General features: G+C 49.5%; 1 protein-coding gene across 2 annotated transcripts in view; it reads right to left on the bottom strand.

Annotated features, from left to right (window-relative positions):
* The window catches only part of F13B (coagulation factor XIII B chain), a 56134-nt gene extending 39294 nt beyond the window's left edge, over nt 1-16840 (bottom strand). Inside the window, exons 1-3 of one of the 2 annotated variants that reach the window (XM_045028976.1) lie at nt 16709-16840; nt 2386-2586; nt 86-271 (exon numbers count right to left, since the gene is read on the bottom strand). In XM_045028976.1, coding sequence (XP_044884911.1) covers nt 86-271; nt 2386-2586; nt 16709-16778 — 457 coding nt within the window. In that variant the 5' untranslated portion in view covers nt 16779-16840. Of the gene's footprint in view, nt 1-85; nt 272-2385; nt 2587-15945; nt 16080-16708 lie in introns of those variants that run through there. The other variant, XM_045028977.1, reaches the window with a different exon arrangement.
* Between the last annotated feature and the right edge of the window lie 2769 nt (nt 16841-19609).

Raw genomic sequence — 19609 nt, 5'->3', positions numbered from 1 at the left:
CACAGGGAGACTCTAGCTGTAATGGTATCATATAGCAGCAAAGATACAAAGAAAGTCAGTTATAAAGAAGAATGTAAATTCATACCAAACTTTTTAGCACAGTTTGGGTGAGAAGACCATCCTTCTGGAAGACATTGCACTGTTTCATCAGCATTACCTCCTGGAGTTTGATAGCCGGAAGCACATCTGTACAACAATTGTTCCCATATTTTGTAGGACACTTTTGTATCAGAGAAGATGCCATTTTCCAAGAGAGGTTTGCTACATTTTCCTACATGAAAAGAAGTAGGTTGATTAGAAGGAGACAACTGACAGAGTATTATGCTTCTCTATAACTTTAGTATATATTTACATGGGGATTTGTCTGCTTCCTATATTTGCCTACAGTGAGGAGATAATGAGCCCAACGATTTTTCCTGACATAGTAACAAAAAACCAAATATCAAATAGGTATTTTAAATGTTGAAATTAGAAAGATAATAAAGTCACCTAATTTAGTGAATTTGGACAGTGGTGGGGTTCACACAATCTTCTTTCTTGCCAGTCTTAACTATTTTCTTTATTGCTACTGAAGCTGCAATGCACACAATCAGTCCTGAAGTGATGGAGGCAGTCCTGAGAGTTGGAGAAATTGCCCAACTTTGAAGCTATAAGACCCTCTCCCAGTGAGTAAAATAGGAGCACTTGCAAAGACATAGAGTTCTCTCCCAGTAGCATTTAAAGATCACCAGGAAGGGAACTGGTGACCATCAGCAGATCATAAACAGATGAGAGCACAAGGAGAGCAAGAGAGAGTTCAGTGTTTTGGTGATTTCACTGTCTACTGGCCAGATGTGCCCTCTATTTTTTAAAAATTTACTTTAAGAGGCACAGATGTTCTCCCCACTCCTCTATAACCTCAGAACTTGATATTACTGTGTGTAACTCTGGAACCTGACATTATTTCAGTCAGCTGTTTTGTATGTCCAGCCACTGCTACCTGAAAACCAAATACCACATAGCTAGAAATAATCTTAGGGCTTTGAGAGGCAAGGCCAAACAGCTGTATGTTTGCAGTTTCTGCTAATGAGAATGGGAGGATGGGACAGAGAGTTAATGTACCATGAGAATGGAAGGAATGTTTGGACAGTCAGCCTTGGTTTTAAGCGCCCCTACATATACATTTTATTGTTATGACTAGAGATACACAGAATGCTTTGTTAAAAGATAAATGAGTAGGTTGCTTAAATTAGGAGAATTGGTGACCCATTGGGGTTACTATGGTGACCCACTAAAAGTCGCTATGAATTATGTGCTTTGTTTAATTTAGCTATAAAAGATTAGGCAAAAGGATACACTTTGGAGCAATCCAAGGAAGCTTTTCTTTGGGCAAGAAGCTGGCACCTAAACACCCTAGTAGCTGGATGGAAGGACAGCTCACGGAATTCTGGTTGTTGATTACTCAAAACCATCTCAGACTTTGAGTAAATATAAATGTTTGGGATGCTCTCAACCTACTGCTACAGCACTTTTGTGTGTGTGTGAAACCTAATAAAAAGGTAGTTTTAGGTTAAAGCATTCTTGTTTGTACCAATCATTTATCAGCCAGAGGAGCTGTCCCCCCATTGATTTATTCCTGACACCCACTGCTTTGGGTTCTGAAAACCCTGGGTAACACCCTAAATTCTCTCTGGGATGCTATTACTGTCTGAGGGAGCAGCCAACCAGACACCTGCAGGCAAATCCTACTGATGCCAAAGTGCAGCTTTCACTTTGTTTAACCCCTGCTGCTGAGCCAGAAAATTTCTGTATTAAGGGAAGGGCTTCCACCTGTAAGAGGCAAAATTACTGAAGATGCGAGGAGGCAAAGTGAACTAAAATTTGACTGAAATTGGTCATTTGCTTATCGTGGAGGATGGAAGGGGAATCAGTACCATTTGAATAAAAACAATAATGAAAACACAAAGGCTGAAAATAAATAGGGATGTTCTGAACATAAGAACAGCCATACTGGGTCAGAACAAAGATCCTTCTAGCCCAGTATCCCATCTTCCAACAATGGCCAATGCCAGGGTGCTTCAGAAGGTTAATCAGAACAGGTAATCATCAAGTGATCTATCCCCATCGCCCATTCCCAGTTTCTGGCAAACAGAGGCTAGAGACACCATCCCTGCCCATCCTAGCTAAGAGCCCCTGATGGACCTATCCCCCATGAATTTACCTGATTTCACAAAAAGGCAATATTCCTGGTTTTGGTACTAATTTTCAGAGAGAAGGAGGTAAAGTGTCAATATCCAGTTCTACTTCCTAATTTTTCCCTAAGTTATGGTTTCATTACTACACCCTCTTGGTGAAATCCATTACAATGTCCACAGGAAACAAAAAAGGCTAATGAAAGTGACTTACTATAACACTTTGGTGCTGGTGACCATCCTGTTGCTGTGCATGTTATCCTTGCATCTTGACTCCCAGATTCAGTTGTATAGCCAGCCACGCAGGTGTAGGAAAGCTTTTTCTCTTTACTCATTGGAAAATAATAACTTTTAAAACTATAATAATACTGGGCTATCTTCCCATTTTCTATGAGTGGCAAATCACAAGGCTTATCTACAAAAGATTTAATTATGTTTTGTTCATTACAAATGTCTCCCATGCATAACAGTGCTTTCTGGATTAATTTACAATTAATTGGCTTGGCTGAATTCTGTATAGGTACCTAGGGTTCACACATGAGGTCCAATTCTGCAACCATTTACCCTTTCAACTTATACTTGAGTTGCCTAGTTGTTAGTGAGTAATTATACTGAAAATCAAAGACATTTCTTTTCACTTTGTCCTATACTACAATAAATGGGCAGATTCAGTGAAACTAAAAGGTAATATATTTAGCAAGGGGGTGTCAAACTTATGGCCTAAGGGATGGATTCAGCCAACTTGATCTATTTATGTTGCATGCTAGACACATTCGGATGGTCTAGAACCTCAGTTTCCATCTAAAAAGAGTTTCTAGGCCTCATGGTTGCAATAAATCTAACATTTCAGTGTCAACATAACTAATTTATTGCTGATAATTTTAGCAGATGAAATGGGGAAGATGTGTCAAGGAAGCCACAGCAATGTGAGAATTGAAAGTTTCTGCAAAGAAATAAATGCACAGGGAAGAATGGAAGAGTTAAAAAAAAGAGGTTGGGGAAAAGAAGTGACAAAAGAGGGCCAAAACAGCAGCGGCTGTAAAAGGGAGCATGTTTTCCCACTGAGCAGTGTTGAATGTGACATGATAATAATAATAATAAAAATACCTAAGTATTTAGATACTAATGTTTAGGCCAGATACTCTCCAGGCACTGGTTGTAAACCTACCACAGTGGTCTCAAACTCAGTTTACCTTAGGGCCAGTGCCAGTCCTCAAATCCTCCCAGCGGGCCAATAATATTACTCATGCCACCCAGAACCCGGTGTGGCAAACCCAGGCCAAATGGCTACAAAGGGGGGGGGGTAGGAATTAGTCCCAGGGGGATTAAAAGGCTTCTCCCTATCCATTGAGGAGAAACAGCTGTGAGAAGTTAGGTTCAGCTGGAACAGGGGTTATCAGGAAACTAATTTGGTTCAGCTGGCCCCAATTGCTGGTGACCTTTTTAAACCCTCCCTGGCAGGGAAACAGGGGGGGAGTGAGAGAAGCAGAGAAGCTGCCAGCAAATAGGTGCAGCAAGGCTCTGCCCTCTTCCAGCAAGGAAGACTGCACTCTGTCCCCAGAAGGGGAGTAAAACAGCAAGGGGCTGACTGAGAGGAGGAACAGCCAGACCCTGCGTGACTGGGAAGGCTTTTACTTTGCCCAAGCCTGTGTCTCCAAGGCAAAAAGGGACTGAGCCAGCTGAGAAGAAGCAGGTACTTTGCCACACGTGGTGTCAGCAGTGGGATATGATAGCGAGTGTAGCTCTGTGGCAAGCCACCTCAGGGCAAGGTAAATCACAAAAAAAAATTTTAAAAAATGGAGGATGTAGTGAAGGCGCTGTTACAGGCCACTGCGGCCCAGCAAGAGGCTACCAGGGTACAGGCGGCGGCCCAGCAAGAGGCAGTACGTGTCCAACAGGAGATCAACCAGCTGCTGATGAACCAGGCGGCCCAAGATCGAGCCACCCTGAATGAAGTAGTGAACCAGCTGAAAGCCCTGGCCACGCTGACGCACGGGGCCCAGGGGACCCGGCTGCTATGGGCTAGCAACTATTTACAGAAGATGACTACAGATGACGATATAGAGGCATATCTCCTCGCATTCGAGAGGACGGCACTGCGGGAGTCCTGGCCCCAAGACCAGTGGGCAGGCCTCCTGGCCCCATTCCTGTGTGGGGAGGCCCAGAAGGCCGACTTTGACTTGACCGCAGACGCAGCTATGGATTACCCCCAGCTGAAGGTGGAAATCCTGGCGAGGACAGGCGTAACGCCAGCCATAAGGGCCCAGCACTTCCATGACTGGAAATACCGGGATGACAAAGCACCAAGGTCCCAGCTATTTGACTTGATACACCTCGCCCGGAAGTGGCTTCGCCCTGAGACCCATGGGCCGGAGAAGGTAGTGGAAATCCTGGTATTGGACAGGTACATGAGGGGTTTGCCGCCAGACATACGAGGGTGGGTCTGCCAAAATGATCCCTCCTCTTGTGATGAACTAGTTGCTCTCGTAGAGAGACACTTGGCAGCCCAAGAACTTTCTCGGAACACCGTGAAAGGGAGGCGCCAGAACCGGAGACCAGTCTCTGCGCCGAGGCCCCGGTTTGCCCTAACGCCAGGCCAGACAATGGAGAGGAGGAAAGAGGCGGGAGAGCAGCCGGCAGTCCCGGAGGGGCTGGAGGACTGGGGGAGAAAGACTCGGGGGATAAATCCCAGCAGCCCGAAAAATAGGGGGCTGCCCCAAGCGGGGTACCGATGCTATGCCTGTGGCGAATTGGGGCATATTGCTGCCCAATGCCCAAATCTAGGAGAGCCTATGCAATATAGGGGAGATATAGGGGGACTATGTGATCTAATAAGTCTGGTTGGGGTTGTGATGGTCCCGCATAGATACACTAGACCCGTTAAGATGAACGGTATAGAGACCACGGCATTAATTGACTCGGGAAGTGCAGTCACATTAGTATCGGGGAAGCTGGTCAGGCAGGACCAACTATCCCGGGCCAAACGCTCGGGGATATCCTGTGTGCATGGGGATGTCAACTATTATCCAACCATCCCCGTAAGCATAGAAGTTCTCAGAAACCCCACTAAGTTGACGGTGGGAGTAGTTCCGAAACTCCCTTACCCTGTCCTTATCGGACGAGATTTCCCAGGGTTTGATGGCCTACTCCCCGGGGACGAGGTAGAAGAAAATAATGACCCTGGGACCCAAGGTGTGGTCCAGATAGATGGCCCTTCCCCAGCCTTCCATGAGTTTAGCCAGGATTTGTTCTCCCCGCCGGGGAAGCCCAGGAAGACTCGGAGGGAACGGAGGGCGGATAAAAGGAGGGAGACGAGGATCCTGACCCAGTACCAGAAGTCTATGCTGGCCGGGGAAAGAAGGGGCTCGGCTGACAGCGGGACTGGGTCGGCCATCAACAACCCTATCGTTGGGCCTGGTTCCCCAGGGGCTGTCCCCGAAGGGGAGACGGAGGTAGACCCCCCAGAATTTGGTCAAATGGGGACCACACGCGGGAATTTTGGTCAGGATCAGGCCAATGATCCCATATACCACAATATTCATAAGGAAGTAGTCGAGGTAAATGGGGTCCCAGTGGAGGGGAGAGTTAAAGGCCCCGGGCCATATTACGTGATTAAGAAAGATCTGCTATATAGAATAGTCCGGGTCCAAGAGCAAGTTATAGAACAACTCTTGGTCCCCCGAAAGCATCAGAGGGCGGTAATGGATCTGGCCCACAGTCATCTGTTCGGAGCCCATCTAGGGGTAGATAAGACCCTTGATCGGATCCTACAGAGGTTTTTTTGGCCTGGCATTTATGCGGCCATCCGGCGATATTGTACCTCCTGTCCGGAATGCCAAATACATGGGCCCCGACCATACTTAAGGGCCCCTCTGGTACCTCTGCCAATTATCGAGGTTCCATTTGAGCGAATAGCTATGGACATTGTAGGGCCATTGGAGAAGTCAGCCCGGGGCCATCACTACATTCTGGTAGTGCTAGATTATGCCACCCGGTACCCCGAGGCCATACCCCTACGGAATACCATGTCCAAGACCATAGCCAAAGAATTGGTCCACATTTTTTCCAGAGTAGGTATACCTAAGGAGATCCTGACGGACCAAGGGACCCCCTTTGTGTCTAAACTGATGAAGGACCTATGTACCATGCTCCACATACGGACCCTTAGAACATCGGTCTATCATCCCCAGACCGACGGCCTTGAACGTTTTAATAGGACATTGAAAAACATGTTACAGAAAGTGATTAGTCGTGACGGGAAAGACTGGGACGCCCTGCTGCCTTATGTACTGTTTGCTGTACGGGAGGTTCCTCAGGCTTCCACTGGATTCTCCCCCTTCGAGCTGTTATATGGTCGCCACCCCAGGGGCATACTGAACCTGGCTAAAGAAGACTGGGAAGAACAGCCAAACCTGGGGAGAAATGTTGTGGAACATGTGCTGGAGATGAAAGACAGAATAGCCCGAGTCGCTCCCCTTGTGCGCGAACACATGGAGAAGGCCCAAGGGGCACAACGGACGTACTACAATCGTCAAGCGAGGACCCGGAAGTTCCAGGTAGGAGACCGGGTGATGGTGCTCATACCTACAGCAGAGAGCAAGCTCCTGGCCAGGTGGCAGGGGCCATATGAGGTAATAGAAGCTATAGGAGAAGTCAACTATAAGGTCCGACAGCCAGGTCGCCGGAAGCTGGAGCAGATCTACCATGTAAATCTGTTGAAACCATGGCAGGATAGAGAAGCTCCGGTGGTCGCGCTGGGGGCACCATCCCCTACAAGCAACCAGCCCGAGCTGGTGGGAATATCCTCGGAGTTAACTCCGGAACAATGGTCAGAAGTGATCAGCCTGATAGAACGCAACCAGGATGTGTTCTCGGAAAAACCAGGCAGGACGACTGAGGTTCACCATCACATCTTCACAGAGCCTGGAGTGAAGGTGAACATCAAGCCATACCGGATCCCGGAGGCCAAAAGAGAAGAGATTAGGAGAGATGTCAGGAAGATGCTGGCCTTAGGTGTCATCGAAGAATCTCATAGTCAATGGTCCAGTCCCGTGGTTTTAGTGCCTAAGCCGGACGGCAGTACGAGGTTCTGCAATGACTTCTGCAAGCTGAATGAGGTGTCCCGATTCGATGCATACCCTATACCCAGGATAGATGAGCTGATTGACCGATTGGGAAAGGCACGGTTTATGTCTACCCTTGACCTTACCAAGGGCTATTGGCAGATCCCCCTGGCCGACAAGGAGAAGACGGCCTTTGCAACTCCAGAAGGACTATATCAGTACACGGTTCTCCCCTTTGGGTTGCATGGGGCTCCCGCTACCTTTCAATGGCTAATGGACAAACTGTTACGATCCCATGGAAAGTACGCGGCAGCCTATCTCGATGACATCAATATCTATAGCCCCAACTGGGAGACGCACGTGGAGAAGGTAGAAGCAGTCCTGGACACCCTGAGGAAGGCAGGACTGACTGCAAATCCGTCCAAATGTTCAATCGGGTTAGCTGAGGCCAAGTACCTTGGGTATATAGTGGGGAGGGGCGTGGTGAAGCCCCAACTCAACAAGTTAGAAGCTATACAGAAGTGGCCCCGACCACTCCGGAAAAAACAGGTCAGAGCATTCCTGGGACTAGTGGGGTACTATAGACGGTTTATTCCCCACTTCGCCATCAGGGCATGCCCATTAACAGACCTAACCAAAGCTCGGGGCCCAGACATAGTAAAATGGTCTGCTGCAGCGGAAGCCGCTTTTGCTGATCTGAGGACGGCCCTTTGCACAGACCCCGTACTAGTAGCTCCGGACTGGGGGAAGGAGTTTATCCTACAAACGGATGCCTCTGAAGTAGGGCTGGGGGCGATGCTTTCACAAATGGTTGGAGATGACGAACACCCCATCCTCTTCCTCAGTAGGAAGAGGAACCTACCCTAGGTGTCTCCTACCTAGGGAACGGAAATACGCCATAGTGGAGAAGGAATGCCTGGCAGTAAAGTGGGCCATAGAAAGCCTCCGCTACTATCTACTTGGGCGGCGGTTTACCCTGGTGACGGACCATGCCCCTTTGCAGTTGATGCACCAAAACAAGGACAAAAATGCGAGGGTAACAAGATGGTTTCTGTCACTTCAACCCTTCCACTTCAAAGTACGACATAGGTCTGGAACCCAACATGGCAATGCAGATGGCCTGTTGAGGGTGCACTGCTTTCCGACCCAAGTAGCCCAACCCCGTAGTGTTGAGCGGGGGTGGGGGTGGGGAAATATGTGGCAAACCCAGGCCAAATGGCTACAAAGGGGGGGGGGGTAGGAATTAGTCCCAGGGGGATTAAAAGGCTTCTCCCTATCCATTGAGGAGAAACAGCTGTGAGAAGTTAGGTTCAGCTGGAACAGGGGTTATCAGGAAACTAATTTGGTTCAGCTGGCCCCAATTGCTGGTGACCTTTTTAAACCCTCCCTGGCAGGGAAACAGGGGGGGAGTGAGAGAAGCTACCAGCAAATAGGTGCAGCAAGGCTCTGCCCTCTTCCAGCAAGGAAGACTGCACTCTGTCCCCAGAAGGGGAGTAAAACAGCAAGGGGCTGACTGAGAGGAGGAACAGCCAGACCCTGCGTGACTGGGAAGGCTTTTACTTTGCCCAAGCCTGTCTCCAAGGCAAAAAGGGACTGAGCCAGCTGAGGAGAAGCAGGTACTTTGCCACACCGGCTTCCAAAACTCCACCCCCCAAATCTCCAACCCCCACCTGCCTAAGGCTCTAGGGGGAAGTTTGGGTGGGGGAGGAGGTCTGGGGTAGGGGATTGGGGTGCAGGCTCTGGGAGGGAGTTTGGGTGCAGAAGGAGTGAGAGGATGGGCTCTGGGAGGTTTGGGTGGGGGAGGGCATCTGGGGTACAGGCTCTGGGATGGAGTTTGGGTGGGGGTGCAGGAGAAGGGGGTGGGGTTTCAGGCTCTGGGAGGGAGTTTGGGGGCTGTGGGGAGGGGTGCAGGCTCTGGGAGGGAGATTGGGGGCGGGAGGGTATGTGGGGGAAAGGATGGGAGTGCAGACTCTGGGAAGGGATTGGGGATGCAGCACTTACCTGGGGCTCCAAGGCAGGGTGGGCTGGGGGGGCCTTGTGCGCTGCTGCCCCCTGGAACTGCCCCCACAGCTTCCCATTGGCCGAAGGGGCGCTTGGGGCAGGGGCAGCGCATGGAGGCACAGGCCCACCCTGCCCTGGGGCTGCAAGGAGGGGCTGGCAGACTCATGAAGCAAGCAGGCAGAAACTGCTCAGCTCTGCTGCACTGCCAGTGGTTGGCAGGGCCCTGGGCCAGTGTAAGTCGCCCAGGGGACACGCGTGGGGGGAGGGGGAGAGGAGCACCCAGGGCAGCAGGCAGGGCCAAAGGATAGACCCAGCCACAGAATTGCTGGAGCCCCATGGGCCACATTGGGGACGTTCTCAGGCTTCAGATGGCCCAGGGGATGGGAGTTTGAGACCCCTAACCTAAGGGCTTGTCTACACTGGCAAGTTTTTTCAATGAAACTAATGTCAACAAGGAAAAAAATTTGACAAAAGCAAAGTTGCCAAAGTGTGTGTACATTTTCTCCCTCTGTCAACAGATCGTGTCCACATTCCGGGCACCTTTGTCAACAGTGAGAGCAATGGACTGTGGGTATGTATCCCACAGTGCCTGGTGACACCATCCGTTGGTAAATGTTGTGGGAATGCGGAAATGGAGAGTGGCACATCCTGGGATGTGCAAAATATACCATCATGCACCTCTTTGTGTCCCACCCCTCCAAAGGTATCTGGTTTTCTTTCATGCCATTTTTTCAAGTGTCATTCCTCTGTAGTGCGCGCCAGTATCTGCAGTGCGAGAGGCTGGATCCTGCACTTCTCTTCTATGCAATGTTAGCTGTCGTGAGGACATCATGCCTGGCAGCACAATTACTAGCAGTTACTCGCAAAGTTAGCAGAGGATGAATTGCAGGCACCCGAGTGTGATATAGATGGCAGCAACTTATCAGTGCTTTGTGCATTCACAGAGAAGTTGCATACGGTAGAGCATCGCTTTTGGGCTAGGAAAACAAGCACTGATTGATGGGATCGCATTGTCATCATGCAGGTGTGGATTGACGACCAATGGGTACAGAAAAGACAGTTACCTTTTCAGTAACTGGTGTTCTTCGAGATGTGTTGCTCATGTCTATTCCACAATAGGTGTGAGTGCTCGCAATGTGCACTGGTGCCAGAAGTTTTTCCCCTAGCAGTATCCATAGAGGAGCACCCCCAGCAACCCCTGGAGTGGTTCCTCCATGGTGCAGTATAAGGGGCACTGCACGCTCCCCCCACCCTCAGTTCCTTCTTGCCAGACAACTCCAATAGAGGGGAAGGAAGGCGGGATGTGGAATAGACATGAGCAACATATCTCGAAAAACACGTTACGGAAAAGGTAACTGTCTTTTCTTCTTCGAGTGATTGCTCATGTGTACTCCAGAATAGGTGATTCCAAGCTATATCTGTTGGAGGTGGGTAGGAATTCACAAATTCTCAGGATGGAGCACAGCCCTGCCGAACCCAGCATCCTCCCTGGTTTGGGAGATGATCGTATAACACAAGGTGAAAATGTGAACTGAAGACCACGTAGCAGCCCTACAAATGTCCTGGATGGGGACATGGGCCACCCCTCGGAGCAAAATCGGGGACAGGGACGGTTCTGCTGATTCATGAACAGGTCCACCTGGGGAGTTCCCCACACTCAAAAAACTCTGTGCACCACCTCTCAGTGGAGAGACAACTCGTGCTGACAGAATTCCCTGCTCAAGCAATCCACCTGAGTTCCGGGCACCAGGTAGGTGGTAGGCATGTAGGCAGATGTCGTGGGCTAAACAAAAGTCCCACAGCATGAGGGCTTCGTGGCAGAGGATTGGGCCCCTCCTTGCCTGTTGATGTAAAACATTGAGGCCGTGTCGTCCGTGGGAACCCTCCAGGTGTGAGTGGAAGGTCATGCTCGCATGCTGTACCAGCCTGAGCTCCTTGATATTTATGTGGAGGGTCACGTCCTGAGTGGACCACAGACCCTGAGTTTGGATGTTCCCCACATGGGCCCCCCATCCCAGGTCCGACGCATCAGACACCAGTTCCAGCAACAGGGCCCTGCCCCTCAACAAGACTCCATGGAGCATGTTTCTCAGGGAGGACCACCACTGAAGGGAGGTGAGCACTGGCTCAAACACTGTGAGGACTTTGTCCATCCTGTCCCTGGCCTGGAAGAACTCTGAGGCCAACCAGAGCTGGAGGGGCCTAATCCTGAATCTGGCATGACGGACTACATGCACGCCAACATGTGACCCAAAACCTGGAGGCACGCTCTAGCTGTTGTCACCGGAAACTTTGTGACCGTGTCGATTAGCCCCTTCAGGATCTTGAACATGTCTGGTGGGAGGGAGGCTCTGGCCAACGAGGCATCCAGGACCACCCCGCTAAACTCTATGCATTGTACTGGGACTAATGTGGACTTGGTGGTGTTTACCAACAGGCCGAAAGTGGTGCATGTGGACAGAAGGAGTGCCATGTGATCCTGCACCTGCGACCGGAAGCTGCCCTTGACCAACCAGTCGTCCGAGTAGGGGAAGATCTGGACCGCCCGTCACCTGAGGTAGGCCGCTACCATCGACATACATTTTGTGAATATGCTGGGGGTAGTGGACAGGCCAAAGGGGAGGACCATAAACTGGTAGTGTTCCTGCCCCACCGAGAAACAGAGGAAGCGTCTGTGCCCCTCGAATATATGAATGTGGAAGTACGTGTCCTGCAGATCAAGGGCAGCATATCAGTCCCTGGAATCCAGGGAGGGGATGATGTAGGCCAGAGAGACCATGCAGAACTTGAGCTTTACCATATACTGGTTCAGGCATCGCAGGTCCAGATTGGGCCTGAACCTTCCTTTGGCCTTCGGGATAAGGAAATAGTGGGAGTAGTACCTCTTGCGTTTGAACTCCCCCAGCACCGCTTCCACCACTCCTAGGCCCAGAAGCAGCTCCACCTCCTGCTCAAGTAGAGCCTCATGAGAGGGGTCCCCCAGGAGGGAAGGGGCGAAGGGTGGTTGGGCAGGGTGGAAGTAATCTGTAGGGTGTAGCCCCAGAAGATGGTGTTAAGGACCCATCGGTCCGAGGTCAGCCATGACCACTCCAGGAGGAAAGCATACAACCGATTGGAGAAGGGAAACTTTATTAGGGGTGGAACCCTGACGAGAACTGGCAGGGTGATCCAGAGTGTCCTGTCAAAACCACCTTTTCCTTGCCTGCTTGCCCTTGGAGGACCCAGGCTAGGGGGACAGGCCGAGACTGCCTCTGCAGGCATTTCTTATAGTCCCACAACTTTTTATAAGCGGGATCATATTTAGAATGGATAGCTTGGGCAGGAGCCTGATGCAGCTTAAACTTAGGTTGAGCTGGAGCCGGAACATAGATTCCCACACGATGCTTCAGACTCTGGGCGTCTTTCAGGCCATGCAGTTTTATAGCCATTTGTTCCACAAACAGAGTTTTGCCATCAAATGGGAGGTCCTGCAAAGAGGTCTGTGAGAGGCCCAGAGAGCAGGAACCACAACGCCCTTCTCGTGGACACTACAGAGGCCATGGACCACGTGGCCGTGTCTGCCACATCCGACATTACCTGCAGGGTTGCCCTAACAGCTGCTGTATCCTCCTCCACCAGCGCTTTGAACTGCTTCCTGTCATGCTCCTAGAGGGAGTCCTCGAACTTGGGCAAAGAGACCCACAGGTTGAACTCTTACTGGCCCCGGAGAGCCTGATGGTTCACCACCCGTAACTGGAAGCTCAAAAACAAATAATTTTTCTTCCAAATGAGTCCAGCCTCCTTGAATCTTTATTTTTGGGAATAGGGGCGGGTTGGCCCTGCTGCTCCCTGTGGTTGACCGACTCGACTACCAGAGAGTTAGGGACAGGGTGGGTGTATAGGTATTCATGTCTCTTGGCTGGCACAAAATACTTGCATTCCACTCTCTTAGAGATGGGCCCAGTGAGGCCGGGGTTTGCCGCAGGGCATTTGAAATTTTCGCCACCCATTTGTGGAAAGGCAAGGCCACCCTGCCTGGTACCGAGGCGGACAGTCCGTTAAACAGGGAGTCCAAGGGCTCCTCCACCTCAAGATTGAGGCTTGATGCCACCCTTTTTAATAGTTCTTGGGCCTTAGAGTCCTCCTGCGGGACGGAGGGGAGGGCGAGGAGGCTGGTGCCATAATTTTGTATGTGCACCGGCGCCAGAGGATCCACCACTTGGTCAGCCTCTGGGCATGGTGCTGAGGATGTATGTCCCACTGACTCCTTCCTCAGAGGTCGGAAAAGGAAGGCCAACGACCCTTCTGAAGCTCCGGCCACCAAGCGAACCCCCACTGGGGGCTGCGTCGGGGGCCACAGTGCCCACTGGTACCATTGCGCCAGCCACGGGGCCCGGTGCCACTGCACCTGCAGTGGCACCGGGCTGTTCAGCCTGGCTCACCTGACCCATCGATGGATGGCTACAAAGGGAGGCTGGGCTGACATACGACCTGCCACTGTCCCTGGACTGGGAGAAGCAGTAGTGCCGGGAGCAGTGCCGACCCCAAGACTGCGACCTCGACATGGAGGACCGGTACCATTGGTAACAGCTGCTTGACGATCGGCTGTGGACAGGCGGATCTGCGATGGCGACTGGCCAGTGATTAACACCCGGGGCTGCAGGAGCGGTGATGTGGTGGGGTCCTGGAGCAGGACGACGAACGGGAACAGCGTTGACGTTCATGTCGCGACGGGCTACAATAGCCCCTCCGAGATAAGGGGCTTCGGCATTGTCTACTTCGGTCCCATCAGTGTTTGCTCCTCGAGGTGGAGTGGTGCCTGGAGTCTTGGTCAGACGGAACCCAGCCAGAGAACCTGGTGGGAGACAACGGCGACCCAAATGGACTACACACGGAACGGTTGCTGAGTGGCGAACGGCGTTGGGAGCATTCTCTTGACCGATACTGAGTCGGGGGTGACTGTGGAGATCCCAGTGGCGGCTTGCCTCTGGAGCGTGGGGCCTCTGGCGGTGCTCCTGGTACCGGCATGAACATGACGTCCTGGGCCACCTGCAGGGCCTCCAGCATTGAGAGCTTCCAGACATCCAGGGAAGCCTGCTAAGACTGGGCCAGGCTACTCTGCTTGACTTAAGTTGAAGGCCTAGAGCCAAATGGGGATCAAGGACTGCCCAACATGGGTCTAGTCTCTGCCTCAGATTTACTCTGGTGCCGCAGCAGAAAAGGCCTCTTCTTAGCCTTCTTGGTGTGCCCTATGGACATGGAGCAGTGTCGACTAGTAGATGGTGCCGGGGGGGTTGCCACGCACCAACATCGTGGTGCCCGGTGCCGACTTGGAGCGACACGCCAGAGTCGGGGTCAACGCCGACTCCATGAGGATAGTCCAGAGCCTAATGTCTCTCTCTCATTTGGTCTGAGGCTTAAACGACTTGCAAATCTTACAGTGATCACTGAGATGAGTTTCACCCAAACAGTGTAGACAGTCCACGTGCGGATCACTCACTGACATCGGGCACCTACAAGTGTCACATGACTTAAAATCCAGGGCACGCCCCAGCCCAGGTGCACTAGCTAAACTAAACTAAAACTAATAGAGTACTAACTACAGGTCACATACACTGAATGAACAAGAGGCTGGGGACAAGCTACAGCAAAGCTGGAGCAGCAGTTCCGAAGCACCTTCACTAGCGGCAAGAAGGAACTGAGGGTGGCACCCCTTACACCACAGCATGGAGGCGCCCTTCAGGGGTTGCTAGGGGTGCTCCCTTACAGGTACTCCTAAGGGGAAAAACTTCTGACACCAGTGTACGTGGCGAGGCATGCACCTATTGTGGAATACACATGAGCAATCACTCAAAGAACTTTAGGATGCGTAAAGCAACCTTCATGGAGCTATATGCTGAGCTGGCCCCTGAGCTGTGGCACAAGGACACCAGATTGAGAGCTGCCCTTCCCATAGAGGAGTGTGTTGCAATCGCTGTGTGGAAGCTGGCAAATCCAGACTGCTACCAGTCAGTCACAAATCAATTTAAAGTAGGAAAGTCCACTGTTGGGGCTGTATTAAGTGAGATTTAAAAGTCCCAGGGCTTGCAAGGGGGAGGGGCGGGTTGGCTGCAGGATAGCAGAGTTCAAACTGCTGACCAGAGCAGCAGCGGGGGAATTGTGGGATACTTTCTGGTGGCCGATAAAAATCAGAAAAAAAAAAACCTGTGGTGTCTACACTGGCTGTTTGTTGACAATAAAGGGAGGGGAAAAGACAAAAGTCTCTTACAGGGACGGACTTTTTTGTCACCAAAACTAAGGTTTTTCCCCCCAAAAAAGTGACCTTGCAATGTGTACACTATCACTGTTTTGTTGGCAAAAGCCAGTTTTTGGCAACAAAACTTGTAAGTGTAAACAAGCCCTAACTGTGCCATCAGTGGGAAAATTGCTGGGGACTGGAGAGCTGAATTCTAAATTAAATTATATTCTAGCCCATGGGCTATCATTTAACATGGAATGTGGCCATCTGCCCAAAGCAAGTTTGGCACCCCTGCATTTCTTTTTGTTAGAACAAAGGAAAATAACTACTACTTACTGGTAAACTATTATTGACATCATCAGGCTTGATTAATGACTTATTGAATTAACATATTGCTCTACTAAACAAACTTGAAATTCCTGCATTCCTAATTCCTTTAGACAGGCCTAACAAGAGAAGGTAAGAGGGGCACCTTAATTCAAGGAGGTCCTACCTAGAGAGCGGAGAGCAGTCTGTAAATTGGTCTGCACGCTGGAAGCTACATGGCAGGAATTTATAGACTGACAGGATGTAATTTTCTTACAATGGAAAAACTAAAAATATAGACAAGGGTAGATTGGTCCAGTTAGAAGTGACCAAGCCTGCAGAAAAAAAATAAAAGATAAGGGAGGTGGATACCACTGACTTGTCATATTATCTATTGATGGAAATAGTTAAAAATTTTGACTTCTAAAAAGCAGGGGTGAAGAGAGCAGTATCCCAGGCTGGAGGAACCAGGAACATGAGGTACAGAGCATCATCTTAGGTTATTAGCAATAGGCTAGCATTTGATTCCCTAGTTCTCTTTTACTTTTATAAGTCTGTGTACCTTCAACCATTGCAATTTATATGATTTGTCTACAAATAAAATGGAACTAAAGTCTGTTTCTGTAACTGCTGCAGAATGAGCTCAAAGGAAATGGTTCCAGAAATAATAAAATGGGATGTTCATGTTAGTGTCTGAACTTTTTCCCAGAGGTGCTATAGCTGTGTCAATTTCAAGGTTCAACATAGCAACAGCTCACTCTTCATAGCAAGTGTTCAATCAAAAATATTATAAATATAAACCCCACTAGCAAAAATATATCCCCATTAAGAATAAAACCATTTATCAAATTAAAGCAACTGCATAAAGCACTTTCCTAAGAGCAATATGTAAACTATATTCTAGATTATCATATTCTTTTCTAAATAAATGAATGCCTCAGTATTTTTACCTTCTGCCGAGGTTTCTCCTGAATCAACCAAAATTATGAGAAAAATCCAGCTTTTAAATGCTATATTCATTGTCTCTAACAATAGCTTTCACCATTCTGTGAACACTAGTGGCAAACTCAGTATTTCTTTTGAAAACTCAGTTAATTATTTGCAAAAAGGTATTTGGACTATGTTTTGTAACACACAAAAATGGTATTTCAAAGCACTTACTGATTTTTATTCCTTAAATGGAATGACTAGACCTGAGTAGCTCTATTTCAATTAAGAAGCTCAATCATAGTGAGGCATAATGAGAAAAATGCTGAAAATGGTAGCTGCTTTCACTATAAAATAATGAACTTTGGCAAATGGTAAAATAGATTAACTGGAAACCAGTAGCCATAAATTCTGGGAATTTTCAGGCCCCATGGTTTAAAGGCCATTTTGCTGTTATCAATGTATTTACTTTGGTTGATAGCTTGTCTAGTTTTCTCTTCTATTTCCATCCCTAACTGGCTGCATTCTACTAGTTTGTTTGCACTGAAAGCTGGTAGGTCTAAAGAGAAAAAACGGTCATTGCCTTTGTGTGCTAGACAAACAAAACTTTGCTGCATGACCAGACTGTTTTATGAATGCTCCGGCTTTAATGGACAGGATAATCCCATCTTTTGGTTTAACAAGTTCCAGTTGAAGGCATATTCATATTGTGACCTACATGCACGTTCTCTTAGAAGTTCTAAGCAAAGACACAACTGGTAAACTAAGCTAAAGACATAGTTTCTGGAATACGAGAATAATTGCTACCAGTTGATTCAATAATATGCTGCAAGTATTTTAACAAGGGCTTCCATAAAATTTTCCTCCTCAGCCTGTAGAACTTCATGAACCAGGGGGTTCAGGTTCCTGTAGAAGAGAAGTAACAAACTGGATGATCTGTTTAGTTTCCCCATTTAAATAAAGTTATTCTTCTGTAACCAAACAAGGAGACACCACAACTGTTACACATTTTATTAAAAGCCCTTTGTTTATACTTTTCACTGGAAAAAATACACTGAGTACCATATACGGATACTAAAGGAGGTAGCCTATATGGTGAGCCCTTACCTGGCAGCTGGTGTAACTGGAGAGTTTCCAGTGCTCTTCATAAATAATTATGAGCCCCAGGAGACATTCTCTGGCAAAGATCATTTAGCAGTACCCAAGAGACAGCAATTCCCTTATAGACAAGAAAAATCATCCCAAATCTTCCTTTCAAATAAATTATAAAATTTTAAACAAGGAGCTCCCAAAAGTCCCCTCTTGCACATCACCAATTTTATTATATTACATGAGTGCCTCGAAGTAAGATTAAGAACAATTAAAATTAAAAATCTATAAATCCTGTCTCCACTTATGTGCTGGAGGTATGGTGGTGTTGGTAGGGTTGCTTTTGTCATTAACTTCATGGTAGTTAGTATGTATTAGTTTCACAAGACAGTTCATTGGCCACATCACTGAAAATAAAAACAATTGAAAATTATTACACACAACCACGTCACACTACTCTACATTTATAGTGCAGTAACACCTGAAGGCCTCAGCCAGGTTGGACCGTACTGTGTTAGGCACCGTTAAACATATAAGTAAAAGACGGTTACTCACCGTAGTAACTGTTGTTCTTCGAGATGTGTTGCTCCTATCCATTCCAGTCAGGTGTGCGCGCCGCGCATGCACGGCTCTTCGGAACATTTTTACCCTAGCAACTCCGGCGGGCCGGCTGGGCGCCCCCTGGAGTGGCGCCGCCATGGCGCTGGATATATACCCCAGCCGGCCCGTCCGCTCCTCAGTTCCTTCTTGCCGGCTACTCCGACAGTGGGGAAGGAGGGCGGGTCTGGAATGGATAGGAGCAACACATCTCGAAGAACAACAGTTACTACGGTGAGTAACCGTCTTTTCTTCTTCGAGTGATTGCTCCTATGCATTCCAGTCAGGTGATTCCCAAGCCTTACCTAGGCGGTGGGGTCGGAGTGAGACGTGGCAGAGTGTAAGACTGCTGAGCCGAAGGCTGCATCGTCTCGAGATTGTTGCACCAACGCGTAGTGGGAAGCGAAGGTGTGGACAGAAGACCAGGTGGCTGCTCTACAGATGTCCTGTATGGGGACATGGGCCAGGAAGGCGGCAGACGAGGCCTGCGCTCTCGTCGAGTGAGCAGTGAGGCGGCATGCAGGCACGCGAGCAAGCTCGTAGCATGTCCGGATACATGCCGTCACCCAGGAGGAAATCCTTTGAGAGGAGACTGGTTCGCCTTTCATGCGATCGGCAACCGCTACGAACAGCTGGGTCGAACGCCGGAAGGGCTTCCTCCGCTCGATATAAAAAGCGAGAGCCCTGCGGACGTGCAGGGTATGAAGCTGTTGCTCCCGAGGGGAGGCGTGCGGCTTCGGGAAGAAGACCGGGAGGAAGATCTCCTGGTTGAAGTGGAAGGCCGACACCACCTTAGGGAGGAAGGCCGGGTGTGGTCGAAGCTGCACCTTGTCTGCGTGGAAGACAGTATATGGCGGACCAACCGTGAGGGCACGGAGCTCAGACACCCGTCTTGCCGATGTAATTGCGACTAGGAAGGCTGTCTTCCAGGAGAGGTAGAGCAGAGAGCACGTGGCCAGAGGCTCGAAGGGCGGTCCCATAAGCTTGGCCAGCATGAGATTTAAATCCCAGGTCGGGGTAGAACGCCGCACCGGCGGGTACAAAGGGTCCAGGCCTTTAAGGAAGCGGGAAACCATCTGGTTAGCGAAGATGGTCCGACCTGCCATGGGTGGACGAAAGGCGGACACTGCTGCCAGGTGCACCTTCAAGGAGGAGACCGCAAGACCTTGCTCCTTAAGGTACCAGAGGTAGTCCAGGATGGTAGGGATAGGGACTACGAAGGGATTGAGGCCTCGTTG

The sequence above is a fragment of the Mauremys mutica genome, chromosome 8 (genome assembly GCF_020497125.1).
Source record: "Mauremys mutica isolate MM-2020 ecotype Southern chromosome 8, ASM2049712v1, whole genome shotgun sequence".
In the NCBI taxonomy this organism is placed as follows: Eukaryota; Metazoa; Chordata; order Testudines; family Geoemydidae; genus Mauremys; species Mauremys mutica.
Note: the sequence above shows the minus strand (reverse complement) of the source record. Positions and strands in the feature narration are given on the sequence as shown.